The sequence below is a fragment of the Physeter macrocephalus genome, chromosome 14 (assembly GCF_002837175.3).
Source record: "Physeter macrocephalus isolate SW-GA chromosome 14, ASM283717v5, whole genome shotgun sequence".
Taxonomy (NCBI): Eukaryota; Metazoa; Chordata; class Mammalia; order Artiodactyla; family Physeteridae; genus Physeter; species Physeter macrocephalus.
The window spans coordinates 87,313,516-87,335,590 of record NC_041227.1 but is presented as its reverse complement, the minus strand read 5'-3'; the positions used below and the strand labels follow the sequence as shown (position 1 = coordinate 87,335,590).

General features: G+C 51.1%; 1 protein-coding gene across 1 annotated transcript in view; it reads right to left on the bottom strand.

Moving 5' to 3' along the window:
* LOC102977477 (myosin-3) overlaps positions 1–15,288 on the bottom strand; it is a 22,228-nt gene extending 6,940 nt beyond the window's left edge. Inside the window, exons 1-28 of the mRNA XM_028498252.2 lie at positions 15,149–15,288; positions 14,509–14,564; positions 13,660–13,871; positions 11,773–11,916; positions 11,174–11,330; positions 10,005–10,032; positions 9,534–9,642; positions 8,848–8,940; positions 8,074–8,137; positions 7,893–7,991; positions 6,946–7,049; positions 6,719–6,857; positions 6,175–6,293; positions 5,942–6,091; positions 5,059–5,229; positions 4,626–4,932; positions 4,435–4,508; positions 3,777–3,864; positions 3,575–3,692; positions 3,063–3,186; positions 2,838–2,974; positions 2,497–2,752; positions 2,065–2,307; positions 1,796–1,972; positions 1,541–1,686; positions 1,371–1,461; positions 590–979; positions 365–491 (exon numbers count right to left, since the gene is read on the bottom strand). Coding sequence (XP_028354053.1) covers positions 365–491; positions 590–979; positions 1,371–1,461; positions 1,541–1,686; positions 1,796–1,972; positions 2,065–2,307; positions 2,497–2,752; positions 2,838–2,974; positions 3,063–3,186; positions 3,575–3,692; positions 3,777–3,864; positions 4,435–4,508; positions 4,626–4,932; positions 5,059–5,229; positions 5,942–6,091; positions 6,175–6,293; positions 6,719–6,857; positions 6,946–7,049; positions 7,893–7,991; positions 8,074–8,137; positions 8,848–8,940; positions 9,534–9,642; positions 10,005–10,032; positions 11,174–11,330; positions 11,773–11,916; positions 13,660–13,863 — 3,859 coding nt within the window. The 5' untranslated portion in view covers positions 13,864–13,871; positions 14,509–14,564; positions 15,149–15,288. The remainder of the gene's footprint in view (positions 1–364; positions 492–589; positions 980–1,370; positions 1,462–1,540; positions 1,687–1,795; positions 1,973–2,064; positions 2,308–2,496; positions 2,753–2,837; positions 2,975–3,062; positions 3,187–3,574; positions 3,693–3,776; positions 3,865–4,434; positions 4,509–4,625; positions 4,933–5,058; positions 5,230–5,941; positions 6,092–6,174; positions 6,294–6,718; positions 6,858–6,945; positions 7,050–7,892; positions 7,992–8,073; positions 8,138–8,847; positions 8,941–9,533; positions 9,643–10,004; positions 10,033–11,173; positions 11,331–11,772; positions 11,917–13,659; positions 13,872–14,508; positions 14,565–15,148) is intronic.
* Positions 15,289–22,075: the final 6,787 nt, after the last annotated feature.

Below are 22,075 nucleotides of genomic sequence, written 5' to 3'. Positions count from 1 at the left end.
CAGCGATCATGGCTCACGGGCCCAGCCGCTCCGCGGCATGTGGGATCTTCCCGGACCGGGGCACGAACCCGTGTCCCCTGCGTCGGCAGGCGGACTCTCCACCGCTGCGCCACCAGGGAAGCCTCGGGTGGTGTTTTGAGTCCCTCCTCATCCCGTCCCTGTCTCTCTCATTCTTACTGAGCTTTCAGTGCCCTCCTCCTTTGGGATGTTCTAAATGGCGCTGTCGTGGGTTACTCTGATTGCCTCTCTCCTGAAAATCTGCTTCCCTAGAAATCCTCCCCCAAACAAACCCTGCCTTTCGTTCTGACCAGTTGCCCCCGTGGGTGTCCAGGAGGCACCGCCCCCGCCATTTCCCGTCGCTCACCGGCCTCCGTCTGCAGACGTGACTTCTGTGTGGCCAGTTCGCTCAGGCTTCTCTGACTTTCCTCGTTCTTGCCCCTGGCCTCGCTTAACTGATCCTCCAGAGTGCGGCAGATTTTTTCCAGATTCGCCTGCAGGGTTGAGAAGGGGGAGGAAGCTGAGTCAGTGCTCAGGTGGGAAGGACGCAGGGTGCCCCTCACCTGAGCATGAGGCGCCCCCCACCCCGCACCTTGGACTTGGACACGCTCTCCACGTTGCTGCCGAGGTCGTCGAGCTCCAGCTTGAACTCGCTCTTCTCCTTCTCCAGCTTCTGCTTGACCCTCTGCAGGCTGTCGATCTGCTCCCCCAGCTCGGCCACGCTGTCCGCGTGCTTCTTCCTCAGCGCGGCCGCCGTGGCCTCGTGCTGCAGGGTGGCCTCCTCCAGGTCCCGGCGCAGCTTCAGGAACTCGGCCTCCCGCTTCTTGTTGAGCTCTATCTGGGTGGATGTGACGCCCCCCGCCTCCTCCAGCCGCTCGCTGATCTCCTCCAGCTCCCGGGAGAGGTCCGAGCGCTGCTTCTCTGCTTTGGCGCGGGAGGCCCGCTCTGCCTCGATCTCCTCCTCCAGCTCCTCGATGCGGGCCTGTGAGGGCAGGCCGTCCCACGACACTCGACTTCCAGTGTCAACACCAGGCTAGTTTCCCCTCCCATTAGACAAACCAGCTCTCGGACTGCTCCCGGAACGATACCAATGCTGCGAATTTCCTCTGACACGAGTTTTTCCTGCCTCGACACAGGCATTACCCCTGCAGCGGCCACCCAGGATATAGTCCATTCCAACTGCATGTGGACTTGAAATACTTCAAGTATGTGCTTTGTCTACAATTACGGAAAAACTGTTCCTCACTACTGTGTCAGCCTAGCAGAAAGGAGACCCACGGTCCTGCCCGCTTTGCTCTAATGACGTGCAGTAGATACGCCCCCACCCACTGTACGTGACCACGTGTGAAAGAAGAGTCCCCAGTGCCTCCTACCTGTAGCTCTTTGATTTTCTTCTGAAACTGCAGGCCCAGAGTCTGCTCATCTTCCACTTTGCTTTGCAGTTGACTGTACTCGAAATCCTTCCTGTGAAGGGAAATGCAGAACGTGTGAAGACCAAATCCCCGGGGACTGGAGGTGTGGACGTGGTGGTTTCGGGGCGCACTTCTTGAGCCTTTCGTCCAGCTGTTGCTTGTCGTCCTCCAGGTCCAATATGGACTCGTGGGCAAGCTTCAGGTCTCCCTCGAGCTTCCTTTTGTTCCTTTCCAGGTCTACACGAAGCTTCTTTTCTTGTTCTAGGGAGCTTTCCAGCTGCAAAAGGCACCATTTCCTTTTGAGAACAAATGCTTCGCACCAGAGGATTCTCGGGGGCTCTTCCCACCCTGAAGCCCAGGCCTCCCGATTAGCGTCCTTTACTCACATCATCCACCTGCTGTTCCAGTTTACTCTTGATTTTGCTCAAAGAGTTGACTTTGTCTTCTTCAGCTTGGAGGTCATCCAGGGTCTGCTGGTGGGCCTCTTGGAGGGCTTTCTTCTCCCTGGTTAACTTTGCAATGGTTTCATCCAAACCAGCGAGTTCCTCAGTAAGGTTTTTAACCTAAGAAGAAGCCACAGGCAATTATAAGAAGAGATCAAGTCGGGTTTGCATTGACCACATCAAGCTGGAAGGGCCCACAAAGAGTGTACCACCTTGTTCTCTGTGGCATGTTTCTCCTTCTCAACCTTGGCCAGTGTCAGCTCAAGGTCATCTATGTCCTTCTTCAGTTCTGAACATTCATCCTCCAGTTTCCTTTTCTTGGCCGTCAGCTCAGCATTGATCTCTTCCTCATCCTCAGCTCTCTCAGTCACCTCCTTGATCTTTGCCTCCAGCTGGAACTTGGCTTTGATCAGCTGGTCACACCTTTCCTCTGCATCCAACAAGTTTTCACTTTCCTTAAAAAAAAAAAAAAACATGATTTCCTTTAATGGTTAAAAGATAAGATTTGTGACATTCCAGTATTTTGTTATATATGGAGTCCTTTATGAAGCATCACAACTAAAAAGCAGAACTCCCACTAAAAATCGTTTTCTTAAATAATCAAATCTAGAAGGAAAGTTTTTAAAAAATTCCTAAACACCTACAGCTTGTACTTGGAGCTGCAGGTCATTCTTCTCTTGTACTAGAGTCACCAATTTTTCCTCCATTTCCTTCCTTTTTGCCTCTGACTTGGCGAGTTCATCTTTGGTTTTCTGGAACTCTTCCTTCATGGTGGCCATCTCCTTCTCCGTCTCCGCACTCTTCAGCAGGGGCTTGATCTTGAAGAAGAGTTTCATCCAGGGCCAGTGCTTGACGTTCATGAAGGCTCGGATGTTGTACTGGATGCAGAAGATGGACTCCCTACAAACAAAACATCAGTTTTTTTCTAAGAGAGACTCCCCACTTCTCCCGAAGAGCTCAGGTCTGAGCACAGACCCCGCTCGACCTTCTCTGCACCATCTTCTGGAATTCCACGCGCATGAGGAACCCTCTGCACACGGCTTGCGTCCGGGTGATCAGCTTGGCCAGGCGGTCGTCCCGCATCTCCTCCAGGGTTCCCAGCAAGCCAGCCTTGAAGAACACCTTGAGGGGAGGAGGGTGACTTGAGTCAGTTTCCTGGAGAAGTCTAACGGGGGCCACAGGCCGACATCTGTCAGAGCTGATGCGGTACCTTGGTGTGTCCGAACTTGTACTGAGTGTGGTCAACGTCGATGGATGCCAGCAGCTTTTCACACGCCTTCTTGCTGTCGATGAACTGCCCCTCAGGGATGGCGCTGGCATTCAGCACTCGGTATCTGCCGTTGTGGACACAGAAACATCGTAGACTATTAGCAAAGACATGAACTTTGGAAACCAGTTCAGGCCTCTCTTCCAAGAGGCAAGAAGGCCAAGGTCCAGAGAGGGAAGGAAGCTTGCTCTTGGTCACAGGCCAGACAGTGGCCTAGAATCTAGGCCTACTGACTCTTAGGCCAGGTGTTTTTCTGACGTGTTGTATATCAGATAAGCTCCTGAGAAAATGTGGGAGAAAACTGTATACCTTGGCCGAGTGGTAGGTTAATCATTCTACATGGAGTCCATAGCTGTTCTTTTGAAACGGGTCTTTTCGTACCAGTATTTCTCCCTCTCAAGTTCCAGCATTTACACATCTTCTCAAGAAGCAAATAGAACACTTTTATTACACACCTTTGTTTAAAATCCCCATAGAGAATCCTGTTTGGGAACCCCTTCCTGCAGATGCGGATACCCTCCAGGACACCATTACAGCGCAGCTGGTGCAGGACAAGGCTGTGCTCCATGGCCCCTGAGAAGAGAAGCAACAAACGTCAGCTTCACAGAGAACCTCCTAAAACCTGAGTGCCACCTTCAGAGCCAGCGGGTGTCTTACCTGGGGTTTTGGTTTCATTGGGAATTATACAGCGCACAAAGTGAGGGTGGGTTGTTCTTAAATTTGACATCAGCTTGTTCAGGTTTTCCTAAAAGAAAAAGATTAAATTTGGTAGTGCGCCTACTATAGGCTTTTACAAACACGGAGATATATTGTAACAAAAAAGTAAGATATGTATTTTAAATTTATCATAAATTCTAAGGATAAAGATATTATTTAACTCTTTCTCTTAATAATCCTTTGGCTAGAAGTGTAGGCAAATAACTGATATAACAGGCTTTTGCTTCACAGTGAACCACCAGAGACTAACCAAGTACAAAATGCCCTCTGAAATCAACTCAAGAGAAGTATTCAGCTCCACTGGGCACCTGACATGCTACTGCTTGCGTCCTTCAGGCAAGTCGGAAAGTTTGTCCTGAGGACTCACCTCCCAGGCCAGCCAGCACAGCCAGCTGATGCCGTTTAAAGTGATAGTTCAGTTCTGGTCCTCCATTTATTAGACCTCATCTGTGTATCTGCCAGTCACCCTCCCTACGTGACAGTAAGCAGACGAAGACCACATCACTGTTCTTGAGTAAATCAAGTTTAGCATCTCTCCGTTGTGCATTTTGAGATGACTTAAACCAACTACAAGCCAATAAATGTGTATCTTTCTTACCCTGAAAAGGGCAGAAACGGTTTGGAAGGAAGAGCCCTTTTTCTTGGCAACTTTCTTCTTCCCACTCTCAGCAGCTGAAAGAAGGGAAAGATGGCATGTGCTGTTAGCAGACCCACAGAGCTGTTCCAGTCCTGTGGGCTGGGTGGAGTGAAAAAGTGCGGGTCCAAGGCACACCCCGCGGAGTCTCTTACCGTCTGCCGTGGCGAAGGTGGCGTAGAGGTGTGCCAGGAGCCTGATGGAGGACTTCTGGTACAGGCCGACCACCGTCTCGTTCAGGGGGTCCTTGTTCTTCTCCAGCCAGCCCGAGACGCTGTAGTCCACGGTGCCCGCGTAGTGGATCAGCGAGAAGTGGGCCTCGGCCCTGCCCTTGACCACCTTGGGCTTCTGGAAGTTGCTGGACTTGCCCAGGTGCTGGTCATACAGCTTGTTCTTGAAGGAGGTGTCTGTGGCCTTGGGGAACATGCACTCCTCTTCCAGGATGGAGAAGATGCCCATAGGCTGAAAGCAGACCACCACACAAAGTTACAATTCTATATAAGCATTTTTCTTTGTCTACAGAATTAAACAAGGTGCAATGAATAATTTCGTTCTCACAAAACATAGTTTCTAAAACTTGAAACGGACCTTCTCGATGAGCTCGATGCAGGCGGCCAGGTCCATCCCGAAGTCGATGAACGTCCACTCGATGCCCTCCTTCTTGTACTCCTCCTGCTCCAGCACGAACATGTGGTGGTTGAAAAACTGTTGCAGTTTCTCGTTGGTGAAGTTGATGCACAGCTGCTCCAGGCTGTTGAACTAACACCAAAACATAATGTTCACGTGAAAAGTTAGACTTCTTTCAAAACCAGAGACCCATCAGCCTCCCTCCTCATGGTCTCGGGCTCTCGCCAGCTCATTTATGCTTTCAGGTATGGGCACATCCTTGGGCTCAGCTGAGATCACGTGTCCTTGGAGTCTTCTCTGATTTCCAGCTGGAAGATGCTTCTCCTGAGTCCGCGGTCTGGGCCTCTCCTGGGCGCTGGCCACGGTCTGCCTCATCTGTAGCTGCTCTTCTGTGTGCCTTACTTACTTCTGGTTGTCCTCTACAAACTACAAGCTCATCTTTTTTTCACCTGCGAGTCTTATACCTGGCAGACATCAAATATGTGCTTTGATGAATGGCTATATGCTCCTAACCCAGAGCCAGTAGGATATTTATGTAAAATATCGCATGGTTGGCTTATCGTCAACTTCTTCTCTGTTTCTGGCTCTCCCTGTTGTCAGTAATTGCATTTGATTTTTTTTTTCTTTTATCCATTTGAGAATGTCTTTAAAATTCCACTTGACACAAGCCTTCCTCGCTCTTAAAATAATACAAACCCTTCCACGTTCTCTTCTACCTGATCCACCCTCCGTCTCGTTTTCCTCCAAGATGTGATGTGGATGACGTGTGGGCTGCCTTGACATCTTGCCTGTAGGATCACGAAAACCAGCCCCCAACACAAAGCCAAACGAGTATAACACAAACCTCAAAGATCTCAAAGCCCGCGATGTCCAGGACGCCAATGAAGTGCTGTCTTGGCAGCTTGGTGTCCAGCTGCTGGTTGATGCGGGTGACCATCCACAGGAACAGCTTCTCATAGACGGATTTGGAGAGGGCGTTCACGGCATGGTGCACCTGTGCGGAGGGACCAGCCAGTGGGTCTGGAGGCAGCGGCCGTCGGGTGCTGCGTCCTTTCCCAACCCGCGGCAGCCACTTACCTGGTCCACAGTCTGGCCCTTGGTGACATACTCGTTCCCAACTTTCACTCTGGGGAAGCACAAAGCTTTCAGGAGGTCCGAAGAGTTCAGGCCCATCAGATAGGCTGTCTTGTCAGCCACTGGCAGGAAAAGAAGGCTGATTACAAGGGAAACCCCTGATGCTTGGCAAAGCGGAAGAACCACTCTGAAAATCATCCGGATGTTTCCACGCTCGGCTCAGCCCATCTTGGTGTGTTTACATTCCGTGTCTCTAAACTGCTTACCTATGGCCAGTGGGAGCTGAGTCACTCAGAGAATATGATAGATTTTATGAAAAGGCGGCACTGGGCTCCAGAAAACCCTGGTCACTCCTTACTGTATCTGAAGCAAGACCATTCTAGTGATTCAGCAGACGGGGCAGTAACCGTGCCTGCGGGCATCTGAGCCCCGAAGAGGTTCACCTCTCTAGGCAGAAGAAGGAGTAAGCGCTTTCGAAAGAGGCCCCGAGCGATCTCAGCTGGACGCCCCCTAGCCCTGGCGCACGGCCGACGCGGTGACGTGGTACCTTCGGTGCCGTCCGGCTCTGCCTGCTCTTCCCGCTGTTTCTGCTTGAACTTCATGTTCCCGTAGTGCATCACAGCGCCTGTCAGCTTGTAGAGTCCAGATTTCTCCTCTGGGGTGAAGCCCAGGATGTCAATGGCGCTCTGGCATCGGAGGAGAGCACGTCAGCCGGTTGACCCCAGTGATGGAGGAGGAGCCCCGCGGCCACCCCTTTCTCCCCTTCCTGCTTACATCTGTAGCCAGCAGCTCCTCGGCATCGTCAATGCTGGCCACCAGGATCTCACCCTGGCTGATGAACGGGTAGTCATAAGGGTTGGTTGTAATAAGCAGCAGCTCTGCAACGATGACCATTTAGAGGAGGTCACATGGATGCAAAGAAAACATCCACTAGGGGCTTTCAGCTTCCGTGTCCTCAGCTGAGACTTTTGCTGCTGGGGCCCAGGCTGAGTGTAGAGTTAGAAACCTCTTAAACAGTCTCTCGATACTCAGGCTGTGGCTGAATATAAAGTCCAGGGAAGGCTCTGCAGCCTGCCAGGCCATGTAGGGTAAGAACCACAGAGAGAATATTTAAATTCTCTTGCTTTGTGTGCAGAGGGCGCAGATCCATGTCGGTTGGGAAAGGTTAATCGGGAAAACTGGCCGAGTGTGGGCCAGGACAGAGCCACGGGGAGGGAAGCACAGATCATTTGGTAGAATCATAGTCTTTTCCAAACCCTGTTGAAAAGCTGCAGCCTGTTTCCAGGCTGGGGCCCAGAAGGCTGAGCAAACACAGCCAGGGAGCAAAGAAGGGCACGAGGCCCCTGGTAGGTGCGGGACAAAGGGCAGGGTGGATATCCACCAGCTGGTTGTTCATCCGATTTTGCGTTGGCCTCACAGCGTTTGGTGAAATGTTGTTTCCGTGCCAGAACACAAGGGGGGCGCTAGAGGACCACTAAATGCTTGGTCGTTCGGCCAGTTTCTATAAACCAGAGCTGAAGGCAATTGTGCCTCAGTCTCTTCCTGTCCACTGGATTGTGTTTTTCAAATTGGCATGTCACTGTCAAAACAGCCGCATCGCATTTCTGAAACAAGCGTCCTCCGCTGGTTGCTGAGTCACCTGTGCATACCCACCACTCTCTCTGGTCCACTCGCCCAAAAGCCGAAATGCCTCAGACCAACCCCTCTGGGGACGTGCTCACCTATGAGCTCGGGCTTCCTGTTGGAAAGAATCTGATAGAAGATGTGGTAGCTCCTCTCGGCCTTCAGCTGGAAGGTTACTCTTGATTTTTCCAGCAGATCTAGGAACACAAACACAGGACTGTTTTCCAAACGGCTCCCCTGATGTCCCGAGATGTCATGTGATCCCAGGGATCTACTTACACGTTTCAATATCTGCAGAGGCCAGCTTGCCCGTGGTACCAAAATGGATTCGGATGAACTTGCCCTGTGGGGGAAGGGAGACCAGGTGTACCGTGACTCCAGGTGTTCCTACCCATCTCCTGGGGAATGTGAACGGGAACCTTACGCCCCGGTAATTCGAAGTGGAGCGCGTCCTCCTCTCCCTCTCCTCCTTCCGGTTGGCTGTGTCTCCTTTCTCCACCCCTCGTTCCACACTGCCTCCAAACGCCACTCCCCCCCCACCCCCAAGACAGTCAACAAAGTAAGAGACTCTGTTGAAGATGCAAATCACACCATATCACTTCCCTCTTAAGGGATCCCTCAGTAGCTTCCTGAATGAAACCCAAACCCCTTCTCCTGGCCTACAGACTCCGAGGCTCCAGGTCCCTCCCTACCACCCCTCCCCACCTCCCCTCATGGTGCCTGCCTCGCTGCAGCCCCTCGGACCCTCTGAGGGCCCTTGACCCCGCCCGTCCCCTGTCCTCATCCTGTGGATCTTGGGGTTCACAGGCCAGCACCCCCCCCCCCACCAAGAGGGCTTCCCTGTCAGCCCTGTCTAAAGGAGACCCGGCCCACAGTTACACTACCACATGCCCTCTTCACTGCACTGTCTACCAAGGAATCCTTGTCGCAGACTGTCCCGTTGCTTTGTTTCCTTCTTTCGCCATCCACCCCCAGGACTGCAGCCTCCTGGAAGCAGGGCCCTCGCCTACCGTGGGCCTCGGGAGACCCCAGCTTGAGCCGGTGCAGACTCACAAAGCGGGACGAGTTGTCGTTCCTCACGGTCTTGGCGTTCCCGAAGGCCTCCAGCAGCGGGTTGGCGCTGATGATCTGGTCTTCCAGAGTCCCCTGGAGCAGGGAGTCGGGGCAGGAAGAGCCGCACGCGACAGTGAGCTCCGCGGCCCCTGCTGCCTTTGCTCCCGCAGCCCCGGGTCACCGGACCCTCCCTGCCCTGCTTTCCAACCTGGGGCCCAACCAGACCATCAGCACGCCTCACTCTTGCCATTCTGTTAGGTTTGGCTGAAGCTGGGTGTCTTGCCCTAAGCCTCCTAATTTAACTCTTCAGCTCCCCGATTCTCCAGGTAGTTAGGTCATCGGTGTTCATTTCATACTGTTACAATATATTCGTTTTGAAAGGCAAGTAGACACTACAGTTCTCTCCAGTTGGTATGTGTGATTCCGGTGTATGTGAGCTGCTCGCAAACTGACTTCTCTTAGTGGAGCCTTAGAGGCTTGCTTTCTAGGCAGTCACAGGACCCGGTCCTGTGACATCGACCACGCGCTGGGTCGTCTAGGAGAACTGGCTGTCCTGCGAGACTTTAAATCCTGGCCCGCTGTCCCTTCCTTGCGGAGGTGGGCTGTCGCCTCCCCGTGCCCCCTCGTTCTGAAGTTAAGACAGAGGTTGGCAGTGGAAGCAGGGCAAGCCTTTCTCCTCTCCATACCTTCATTTTGGAGTCCTTCTTCTTGGCGAGGTCTCCAGTCGCTGCAATTGTTGCAAAGTACTGGATGACCCTTTTGGTGTTCACGGTCTTTCCTGCCCCAGATTCTCCGCTATTCAGAGCAGTCGAAAGAGAGACAGAGAAACAAATCCCGTGAGTGTAAATTGGCCCCCTAAGATGTCACCTGAGCCACAGCAGACACACACCTCCCAACAAATGTGAGACCACTCGGAGAGGCAGGGGCCCCGGGGGAGAACAGCACGGCTGAGAGGGCTGGATGGGGAGCTCCAGCTTCCTGAGGCCTCACAGGCCTTCCTGCCCGTCTCTCCCCAAAGCCCAGCCCCACATCTTTGCATCACAGACTTTGTTCTCGGTACTTTCTCATTAACAAAACAGAGCAAGTGGCATCTTCCCCTTCTGCATTGGGGACAAAGGGCCACATCTATGAAAACACTCTACACCTTGGATACTTACGTGATCAGAATAGACTGGTTTTCACGATCTGCCAAAGGGAAAAATAAAATAGAGTTGATGGCAATATAAAAAGAGCTTCGGGGCGGGGTGGTGGGGGGTAAAAATAAATAAATAAATAAATAAATAAATAAATAAAAATAAAAAGAGCTTCCTCAACCTAAATGTCCATTGACAGAGGAATGGGAGAATGGGTAAAGAAGGTGTGGTGTACACACACACACACACACACACACACACACACACACACACACACCTGGAATACTACTCAGCCATAAAAAAGAATGAAATGTTGTAATTTGCAGCAACATGGATGGACCTAGAGATGATCATACTAAGTGAGAAGTCAGACAGAGAAAGACAAATAACATATGATACCACCTAGGTGTGATTATGTGATACAAATGAACTTATGTACAAAACAGAAACAGACTCACATAGGTAGAAAACAAACCTATGGTTACCAAAGGGGAAAGGGGGTGGGGGAGGGATGAATTAGGAGTTTGGGATTAGCAGATGCAAACGACTGTATATAAAATAAACAACAAGGTCCTACTGTAGAGCACAGGGAGCTATATTCAGTACCCTATAATAAACCATAGTGGAAAAGAATCTGAAAAAGAATATATGTATATATATAACCGAATCACTTTGCTATACACCAGAAACTAACACAACACTGTAAATCAACTATAGTCCAAGAAAAAAATTTTTAATAAAAATAAAAAGAGCTTTTCCCAGTTTTCCGCCATGTCTCCAGCAGTCAGAGTTCACTGCACAGCTCCCTTTCCCTAATATCCTGTTTAGTCCTAGGTGGGAGCTTGAAGAGACCCCTCTTGGAGAATGAGGCTCAGAGAGGCTGTAAGCCCCCGCTTACAGCCAGCCACGGGCTTCTCACTGTATTAGGCTGAACCATATGAAATTGTCAGTCTTTGTTTTGGGCCCACAGAAATGTCAGTTTCGTATGAGGTGACCCGTGCTTGCACTAAATCCAAACTTCTCACCAGGGCCTGCAAAGCCCTAAAACATGGGGCCTCTTTCGTCTTTTTTAAGCACCTCTACCCTCCTGTCCTTTGTGTGGAGGCTGCACACCGGACGGGGCGGGTGCAGGATCGCAGGGCAGCTTCCCTGAGCCCTCCACCCGCCTCCAGGCTTCCTCCTTGGAAACCTACCTGTGAGCATGAACTGATAGGCGTTGTCAGAGATGGAGAAGATGTGGGGCGGGGCCTCCTGGCGCTTTTTGCCCCGGTAGCCCTCCACCACCTCGGGGTTGTACACCGGCAGCCACTTGTAGGGGTTGACGGTGACACAGAAGAGGCCCGAGTAGGTCTGGGGGAGCGTAAAAAATATATATGTATATATACATGGGTGTGTGCCTGTAGACATAAAACCCTCTGCCTTTTTGTTATTTCACTTTTCTTTACAAGAAACTTGTAAAGGAGGCAAGATACGACTTCTCTTTATAGATGAGGCAGCTGAGACTCAAGAGGGTTGTAACCGACCTCCCCCCGCTGGTGGGTGCCGGCGCCAGGACCCCAGCCCCGGACCCACCTCGCCTGCCCCACCCCCCTCCAGCTGCTCTCCTCCTGCCCCGTTCATCTCTCACCTTCTCATCTTGCATCACCCGCGTCGCCCTTTCTCCTTTTCCTTCCCCCTCTTGCTGAGCAGCTCAGTCAGCACCAGTCCTTCTAGAGCCCATCCCCCCTCAAGCAGCTCAGCCCCACCCCACCCCGTCAGAGGTCCCGGACACCCAGCAAACGCGGGCACTGACGTAGATCATCCAGGAGGTGTAGCGGTCCTTGAGGTTGTACAGCACGGCCGGTTCATTCAGGTGCGTCAGCATGGCCATGTCCTCGATCCGGTCGAACTTGGGGGGGTTCATCGCGTACACGTCCTCTGGCTTCACCACCAGGGTCTGAAAGGGAAGGGGTACAGTGCACACCTGGGCTTCTCTGTGCGTTTTGCCCCTGCAGCTATCTGTCTCCCACGCCCAGATCAGAAGAAGCAGGCGCTGGAGAAAACGCTCGTTTGACAGGGAGGGAGACGGGGCTGGGGGCGGCTTGCGGAGGTGGGGACGGAATGGGATTTGTGTCTGTTACTTGGGCTTTTGTTTTCCATCTCCGATGGGCCTGAGGTGAGGGAAGGACGACAGAAATGAGAAGAGGGTCTCTGTGGGTGGATGCGGGGATGATGCAGGCGCGGGTGCCAGCGGGAACCTCTCAGCTCCGTGATGCCCGCTGGGCCAAAACCCAGCTCCAGCAGCTCATGGGTTTCTGCTGTCTACTCAGGGAACACGGCAGGTCCACTGGTGTTCCTGAGGCAGGTACCGAAGAGGCGGCCGGTGGTCTTGGGTCTCCAGGCCGGTGCCCAGAGTTAGCCGGCATTCTGAGCTCTCCGAAAGCAGCTGCCAAGCCCCCACCCCGCATCTTGCCCGTTCACCCCCTCTGGCCCTTGCTTGTGAAAGAGAACCAGCCCAGCTCCCTTTCTGGGGCTGGAGTGTTACAAGCCAGGAGAAGGAACCACGAGGCAGAGCGGTGGTTCCAGGCCCTGGCAGGCGCCTTTGTGCTCCCCTCGAGAGGAGAAGCCCCCTGCCCCAGTGCCCAGCGGGGCTGGAGGACCCTGGCATAGTGGGCGTGGAGCTCAGCTTTCTCTCCCCTGCTCTGCCCTCACCTCCTTCCTGTCTGAGACCTCCTTTGAAGATGGTCATTTTCCCCATCCCGCCTCTGGGCAAGGCGGTGGGAAACCTGCCTTTAAGTAGAGATTCACTTAAACCGTCCGTGCCATCAGCCCTCCCTGTGAGGGTCTAGACGTCTTAGATTGTCCTTCATCAGGTCTACCTTCCGTGTTTCCCTGTGGCTTCATAAGCCTGTTCTTAACTCCATCATCTGAAATGTACTGAGAGCTGCCCTCTGGAGCTTCAGTGCTTGCAAGCATCACAGGACAATTTCAGTGCCTTTTTCCTTCACATCCAACCCAATGACGCTATTTCCTTTACACTTCTCTTTTGGATCCCCCCCTCCCCGGCCTTTTTTTTTTTTTTTTTTTTTTAACTTTTCTTAGAACATTTCCAGATTCTTCTGGTCTAGATTCCAGAGAGTAGTGAAGTCCAGAATTCCTCCCAGCATGCCCACAGTACCTGGGCCAGAATGTAGTGGGCTACACTTCTCATTGCTTTCATGATACGGGAAGGCTGCTAAGTCACATCGAGCTTGTGGTCCACTAGGATCCTTTACTCGCCTTCCTTACTTCCTTAGTTAGATGGCTATTGCTAGAAGAATTAGGGGGAAACCTAGGCTACCAAAGGAGAGTGTTCTAACAGAGGTCCTCCTACTGTTGGACTCCCAACTCCACACCCCTGGGATGCACAGGGCTGGTGCCCTCTGACCTAGAATGACACGAACATTAACAAAAGCACCCGAACATGGATTGTTTTGGCCAGCCACAACCACGTGGTTCTCCCACCGTGCAACCTGAGGCCAGTATTCACTCTGCTTCCTCCGAGGACACCTGGGACGCTAAGGTGGTGATGCCAGGTGAGGCATTCCGGTGCCAGAGCCACGTCTGGAGATGGCCGGGTATGGACCGGACGCACAGACTGGGCAGCCGTGGGGAGCAGACAGAGGCTGGCCGGCCTGCAGAGGGTGTGGACGGGGCTTACCCTGTTGTCTTCGGTTTCCACCGTGACCTTCCCATCCTGGGTACTCTTAATTTTCCCCTTGGCGTATTCTTCCTTCGAGTCGACCACAAAGCAGTAGGTTTTGGCATCAAAAGGCTGGTTCTGAGCCTCGATCCTCTCCTTTTCTGACTTCCGGAGGAAGGGAGCGGCTATGCCGAACACGTCCATTTCGGTGTCACTGCTCATGGTGTCAGCTGGAAGGCGAACCCACCAGGTGAGCCCTGCTGCCCCCAGGCTCCAGCCCTGCCCCCGAGGGAGCCCTTCAAGGCAGAGCTCCGGGAGCAAGGCTGCCCTCCATCGACCCCCAGGAAAATCAAATGCACACATATTTATTGAGCAGCTACTCTGTGCAAAGGGCACGGAGCGTATACAACCCAAGCTCCCCCATTAGCCGGGGCTCGGATGGGTGAAGGGACCCTAGAGGCAGGTGCAGTTCTCGGGACTCACTTTCCTCTTCTGCAAAAACCCAGGTGTTGCTGAGGGAAGATTTAAAAATAAACACCATCAGAAATAAATGCCATGCTTCAAAGAGAGTGCGCTAAATGGCAAAGAGCTGAGGAATTTGGGGACCTTTTCGGCTCAAGGTGGCTACCTCCTCACAGGAGGAAACCGGCTTCTGCTTCCTTCGGTTCTGTTTTCAGAACAGAAGCAGCACGTGACATCAGCATCTACTCAGAGCATCTCCCCAGGTGCTGCCTCTTCTCCGCTCTGCTCTAGCCTAACCTGTCCTGGTCTAAGCTCTGCAGGGCTCTCACCCACCAGGCCGTCGGAGGTGGGAGGAACTGGTACCCTGGAGACTTCTGAGCCAAGGGACCCAACCGGCTTCCTCACCTGAGGGTCACACCCACGGGAGGACAGCGGACAACAGCAGTCGTGGGAAATCAGACCTGCAATAAATACGCAGAAAGCAAGCTCAGGACACGGGAGTGTCTGGGTCGGTTCTGAATCGGGTCCTGATGAACTAACCAAATAAGGATAAAGGACTAATAACTTAGAAAGAGCCTTACCCCAGAGACAAGCTGGAGGAGCAGACGGGACGTGACCCACAGGTGAGCCACGAAGGTAGGAAAAGCCCCCAACCGCCCCAAACCTGGCTCCTACCAGCCCAGCACGGCACCCTCCTCAGTCTGCAGTGCCTCCCATTCAGAACTGGGCAGGAAGGACAGAATCCCTGTGAAAAAGGCCAGTGGTTCCAAGCCAGGATCAGGCCCCCTGTCTTCTGTGAACAGGGAGAAATCTCAGTGGCCGACGGACACCCGCCAGGCCCGCAGCGCAGGTGGGGAAGGTGAGGGCAGGGTAGGCGGCGACCCCACTGGCCTCTGCACAGATCAGAGAGGCGAAGCGCAGGCCGCGGCGACAGGCCGTGGCCCACGGAGCGTCGAGGGGAGAGCGGGCCGGAGGACGTGGGTGCTGCAGGCAGCAGGCTGGGCCTCTGGGCCCGAGGCCCAGCTCCGCCTCTAACCAACCTTACCAAAGCGAGGCAGGCCCGCAACCAGGTGGCGTCCTCCAAGCCGCACTCGGAAAAGGGCCAGCGAGGGGCGCTGCCACTGTCCTCCACCCACAGAGCAGCTACAGAGGGGCTGCTGCCCGCGGGCTTTTATATCCCCCGCTAACGCCACCGCTCATTCCTTCTCTATATTTGGAAAGAGAATGACCGACACCACAAGCTGAGGACCAGCTCCTTCCTCACTTTTTTTTGGTCGTTGCCAAGGGAGAGGTATATATAGAAATGAGCAGGACCCATAACCACTTTCCCATTGGGGAAAGCTGGAAGTTTGAGATGCCTTCCTTTGAACTTGGGGCCGGGCTGTCTTCACTCAGTGTGATGGGACAGCCTCGCCGGGCCTCCTGCCTAACTCCATCCTGCAGGCGCCACGGGCTCAGAAATCAGTGTGCAGCCCTGGGCAGCGGGTACTTAGAAATCTTGTCCTGTGGGAAAAGGGAGGATTGTAAAACTCGTGCCAGAAACAACAACAACAACAACAACGACGATCCTCTTCCTCCTCCTCCTTTCACTGTGTAACTTTCTATCTCATTAGTATCATTATTAACTTAATCCTTTCTTAAGTGCCAGTAAGACCAACAAGTAAATTAACGATGGGGGAGCTACCCGGCCAGACAGTATCCACAGCAACAGCTGCTTTAAGGACCTGTTGTTATTGAGATACATTACCAATTAGGAAAGACCAGCTGCTGGCCTGGGCCGGGGGTAGGGGGATGGCATGGCCTGCAGAGAAACGGGGGGTGATGGGGGGGGCTGTCTAACAAGTGTGGTTGTTTCTAAGTCAGGGTTGGAAAAATGAAGCTTCCAGAGAAGAATGAAGCTTCTTCTCCTTCTACTTTATGTCTGTTTGTTTGTCCCCTATTCTTCCTGACAAATCTTTGGGAAGGTGGCCAGCGGGCATCCTCATTAATTGGTCATTAATTTTAAAGAGTGTCAGCAGTTCCCACTGGAGAATAAGAGCTGCCCCTCCCAACGCACCCACACCAGGCGTGGATACGGAGGCCACTCGAAGAGGTGTGGGTAGGACGGGGAGCAGGGCTGTGGCCCCCAAGGTGCAGGGACATTAATTAAGCACCCACTGTATGCTGGCCCCCCGCAAAGCACTTCAAGAAGGTACACAAGAAACGGAAGATGCAGCCTTTACCCTTAATGGTTTCTAGGATAAACGGTGACTCGATCGTTTTTGACATTTAGGGGATTTTAGATCAAAGCGCACATTTATGAAGTGCCTGCTCTGCGAAGCCAGGCAGGTGAGTGGCCACCAGCGGGGGAGTCAGGAAGTACGGAACCCGCTCGCTTGCCCCAGCAGCCTGCTGCGGACTTGCTGCCTGTCACACACCCCCACGCCACCTCCTTGCCCCAGCTGGGACTGAAACCCCCATCCTTAGAGCCCCTCCTCATCCAAGGAGAGAGCCCGACCCTCCTGAAGGGTGCATTCGTGTTCTGAAGGGGAGCGGCCTGCCTGAGGTCCTGTCCTGCCCGGTGACACCAGTCCACGTCTCTGCGCCACTGGCCAGGCATCTCCTTGGAGGCCTGGTCAGGACAGGTACATGTCACCTGTGGGAGCAGAGGTGTTAGCAAGCCCCACGGGGCTGAGGGACAGCGCGAGGGGCCCTGACCACACCTTGGGCAGTGACGTAGCAGGGTGGCCACGGGACAGGGAGAGGTGCTGGCACTTTCTTCTTAAACACCTAGAGTTAAGGCTGGGAGGGGCTTTGTGGGCAACGGAAAAAGGGTCAGTTTGCTCTTTACCTTTTGTTGTCACCAGTTTACCCGTCTCTCTGTATAACCATATCCATACCCACCTCCAGGAAGCTGAAAGGATGTTTTCCATACAGGTCTTCTCTGAGTTCGTTGTAAAACAGCCCCAGGTCACATTCCTGAGCCCAGCCCCAGCTCTGAAATGCCAACGGCCTTCCACCCCAGCTTTTCCAAATCACGCAGCCTGTCGTCCTTCTTCCTCCTGCAGGTATAGGGTGTTCAGCTGGGGGATCTCAGAGGTCGTTTGCTGGTCAGCCTGCTTTTGCATAGGAGGAGCTGGAAGGCAGGAGGGGTAGGAAGCTTGCCCAAGGCCAGAGAAGGAGGGTCAGAGTTAGGCAGGGAGCTCCACTCTCCAGAAGAAACTCTGAGGATAGAAATGACAACAATAACTGCCACAGAGAAAAGCTTTAAAACTAGATACCAGGAATCAAAAAGTACGGCCGTCTGGAAAATTATCTGTAGGAGGGAAGAACTGCATGTGCAGCAGCAGCTGCGGGTTGTGGAGCTTTGGAGACAGACGGGCCTGGGTGTGCCCTCTCATTTACTGTGTGACGGCAGGCATTGTGCCTAGCTTCTCTGAGCCTCTGTTTTCTCATCTGCAAAATGGGGATGATATAGCTGCCTCACAGACGAGTTATGTGCATTTATTTGATAGGATATTAAAATGTCAGGCACACCCTGCCCAGTGCTGTGTTTACAGCACGTTGTAGATTTGAAGTTTTCTTCCCTGTCTGAAGGTTTCCATGTGTTACCCACAGTACGACTGGTTATCTTGATGACATTGAGTAGATCATATTAGATATTTGTTTTATCGATATGAGGAGGGAGAAGGGACATATATTTATGTGTGTGTGCTTTTAAAAGATTTCCATCCAAAGAGAGAGAAATCTTAAAGAAGAAGACCTCTTGGTGCTTAAATAGGCAGCTTTCAGGGCTAACTGGACCCTCGGCTGGTATGGAATTCCTCCTCTGATCAGCAGGGGCACAGATGACTTACCAGTGTATTATTAGCCAGCTTTATGGGGACAGGAGGAGCCCTTGTTCTTTCAGCCATCACCCAGCGAGAACTAATCCCCACAGGCTGGACAGAGAGCTGCGTTTATTCCTGGATGCGCTGGAAGAAAACGTATCGTGTCTCAAGAATGCAGGCAGCTCCGGAGGTGCTATTTGGAGAGCGGCTGAGTCCCCTCGTCAGAGCCGGCAGCTTCCTCCTGAGCTATTTTCCTCTACTTCTGTGTGATGTCTGATCCACATGTGGACGTGGAGCCCCTCTGGACAGCGCTCTGTCAGAGCATGAAGTCAGCCTCAGGAGCAGATGCCTCCGGGATCAAGTGCCTTCTCCATGTCCCGCTCGAGGGGGATTTGGTGTCAGTGGAAGCAGGGAACTTGGTTATTCTGAGCTAAGACCATTCCCTGCCAGTGAGGTGGAGGGTGGAGGTCCTGAACCCGTGTCCAGAGCCCCAGGTAATAAAGCCGAGAGGGCCCATAACTCTCCTTTAATTCAATTCAACAAACACCTACTTTCCCTACCTTTCTATTACGAACAAAGTCAAACCTATAGGTAAGCACAAAGCACAGTCCTGCACATCCAGGGTTAAAATGCAGTTGGATTTGATGCCAGAGCCATGCTCCCAAGCACCTCACTAATTATATGAGAGGACTTCGGGAATGGATGCTTCCAGAATTATGACATGAGCCAGAAGTTTGTGAAGTCAATCAGAGCAAACGTTTTAAAAATGTCAAACCTCAATCTGTGAAAGGGACAGCTGATGCTACAAGGTGACCAGGAAAAGGGAGGATTCCACACACAGAGAGTCAGAGGAGAAAACTAAAGATGAGAGTGAGAGAAGGTTTGAGAGACAGTCGCTGGCAAAGAAGAGATGAGTCCCATACCTGAGATGGGGCAGCTGCGGCTGCCGTCCGAAGTCTGCAGATGATTCAGAAGATTGATGGGCCCGTGTGGTTGGGAGCTTGGAGCAACATGATTGAAGCAGGGAAGAATGCTTTGAGAGGGACAGGAGAAGACGGGCGTTCCAAGGAAAGGCGTTTATAAACAGCAGGCATGACCCAGGGCTTTGCCCAGGGTATTTGAGGACAGGAACGAAGAATAACGCATGCATCTGAACAATGCCATGGAGAAGGAGGCAAGCAAACTAGTCCACCAGGTGCATGTGGATGTGGAAGGTAAAGATCAAAGATCACCAGGAGGTCACCACTGGGAGGAAGTAGAGAACAAATGGCTCCATAATAATAGAGAACTTGGGGCCTCCCTGGTGGCACAGTGGTTGAGAGTCCGCCTGCCGATGCAGGGGACATGGGTTCGTGCCCCGGTCCGGGAGGATCCCACATGCCGAGGAGCGGCTGGGCCCGTGAGCCATGGCCGCTGAGCCTGTGCGTCCAGAGCCTGTGCTCCGCAACGGGAGAGGCCACAGCAGTGAGAGGCCCGCGTACCGCAAAAAAAAAAAAAAAAAAAAAAAAAATATATATAGAGAGAGAGAGGGAGGGAGGGAGGGAGGGAGAGAGAGAGAACTTGGAAGAAAGGTGGCCAATTTGAGGTGTGGTAGTTGATTAATATTTAAGCCATAACCTTTAAATTGAAGGATAATACTGAATTTTCATTTAAAGTCATGCTTTTCGAGAGAAATGACCCAAATAAAAAAAATACGAAAGAGAAGTAACGACCAATACGGCAGAAATACAAAAAAAAAAAAAAAAAAAGTAAGAGAATACTATGAACAATTATATGCCAACAAATTGGACAACCTAGAAATGGGTAAGTTTCTAGAAACATACAGGCTGCCAAAACTGAATCAAGAAGAGGGCTTCCCTGGTGGCGCAGTGGTTGAGAATCTGCCTGCCAATGCAGGGGACACGGGTTCGAGCCCTGGTCTGGGAAGATCCCACATGCCACGGAGCAACTGGGCCCGTGCGCCACAACTACTGAGCGTGCCTGTCTGGAGCCTGTGCTCCGCCAGAAGAGATGCCACGACAGTGAGAGGCCCATGCACCACAATGAAGAGTGGCCCCCGCTTGCCACAACTAGAGAAGGCCCTCGCACAGAAACGAAGACCCAACACAGCTAAAAATATAAGTAAATAAATAAATAAGTTAATTAAAAACAAAAACAAAACAGAAAAAAAAAACCCACAAAACTGAATCAAGAAGAAATTGAACAGGCCAACCACCAGAAGTGAAATAGAATCTGTAATTTTAAAAACTCCCTGCAAACAATAGTCTAGGACTGTACGGCTTTACTGGGGAATTCTACCAAACATACAAGGAAGAACTTATATCGATCCTTCTCAAACTCTTCCAGAAGATTGAAGAGGAGGGAACACTCCCAAAGTCATTTTATGAAGCCGCCATCACCCTGATACAAAACCAGACAAAGACACTAACAAAAAAGAAAATTACAGGACAATTCTTTGATGAAAATAGATGCAAAAATCCTCAACAAAATATTAGCAGACTGAATCCAACAACACATAAAAGTGATCACGCACCATGATAAAGTCGGATTCATCCTAGGGTCGCAAGGATGGCTCAATAGACACAAATCAATGTGATACACCATGTCAACCAAAAAAAAGACAAAAGCCACGTGATCATCTCAATAGATGCAGAAAAAGCATTTGATAAAATTCAACATCCATTCATGATAAAAACTCTCACCAAAGTGGTTATAGAGGGAACAAATCTCAACAGAATACAAACTATTTATGACAAACTCACAGCCAACATAATACTCATTATAATACTCATATAAAGCTGAAAGCCTTCCTGCTAAAATCTGGAACAAGACAAGGATGCCCACTCTGACCATTTCTATTTAACATAGTATTGGAAGTCCTAGCTACAGCAATTAGACAAGAAAAAGAAATAAAAGATATCCAAATTGGAAGGGAAGAGGTAAAACATGGAGATGACATGGTAACTCTACAGAGAAAACCCTAAAGACTCCACACAAAACTATTAGAACTGATAAACGAATTCAACAAGGTAGCAGAATGCAAGATTAACATACAGAAATCTGTTGCATTTCTTTACACTAACAATGAAATATCAGAAAGAGAATGTGAAAAAAAAATCCCTTTTAAAATTTCATCCAAAAAAAAAATACCTGGAAATAAACCTGACCAAGGAGGTGAAAGACTTATATGCTGAGAACTATAAAACATTAATAAAGGAAACTGAAGATGATTCAAAGAAATGGAAAGCTATCCCATGCTCTTGGATTGGAAGAATTAATATTGTTAAAATGGCCATACTACCCAAAGCAATCTATGGATTTATTGTGATCCCTATCAAATTACCCATGACATTTTTCACAGAACTAGAACAAATAATCCTAATTTATATGGAACCACAAAAGATCCAGAATTGCCAAGGAAATCCTGAGGAAAAAAAAAAACAAAGCTGGAGGCATAACCCTCCCAGACTTCAGACAATACTACAAAGCTACAGTAATCAAAACAGTGTGATATTGGCACAAAAACAGACATTTGGATCAACAGAACAGAACAGAGAGCCCAGAAATAAACCCACATACCTAGAGTCGATTAATCTTTGACAAAGGATGCAAGAATACGTAATGGAGAAAAGACAGTCTCTTCAGCAAGTGATGCTGGGAAAGCTGGACAGCCACATATAAATCAATGAAGTTAGAACACTGCTTCACACCATATACAAAAATAAACTCAGAATGGCTTAAAGACTTAAATATAAGACATGACACCATAAAATTCCTAGAAGAGAACATAGGCAAAACATTCTGACATAAACTGTAGCAATGTTTTCTTAGGTCAGTCTCCCAAGGCAAAAGAAATAAAAGCAAAGATAAACAAATGGGACCTAATCAAACTTATAAGCTTTTGCACAGCAAAGGAAACCATAAACAAAAATACAACCTACAGAATGGGAGAAAATATTTGCAAACAATGCAACTGACAAGAGCTTAATTTCCAAAATATACAAACAGCTCATACAGCTCAATATCAAGAAAACAAACAACTGGGGACTTCCTTGGGGAGCAGTCGTTAAGAATCCACCTGCCGATGCAGGGGACACGGGTTCGATCCCTGGTCCGGGAAGATCCCACATGCCACGGAGCAACTAAGCCCGTGCGCCACAACC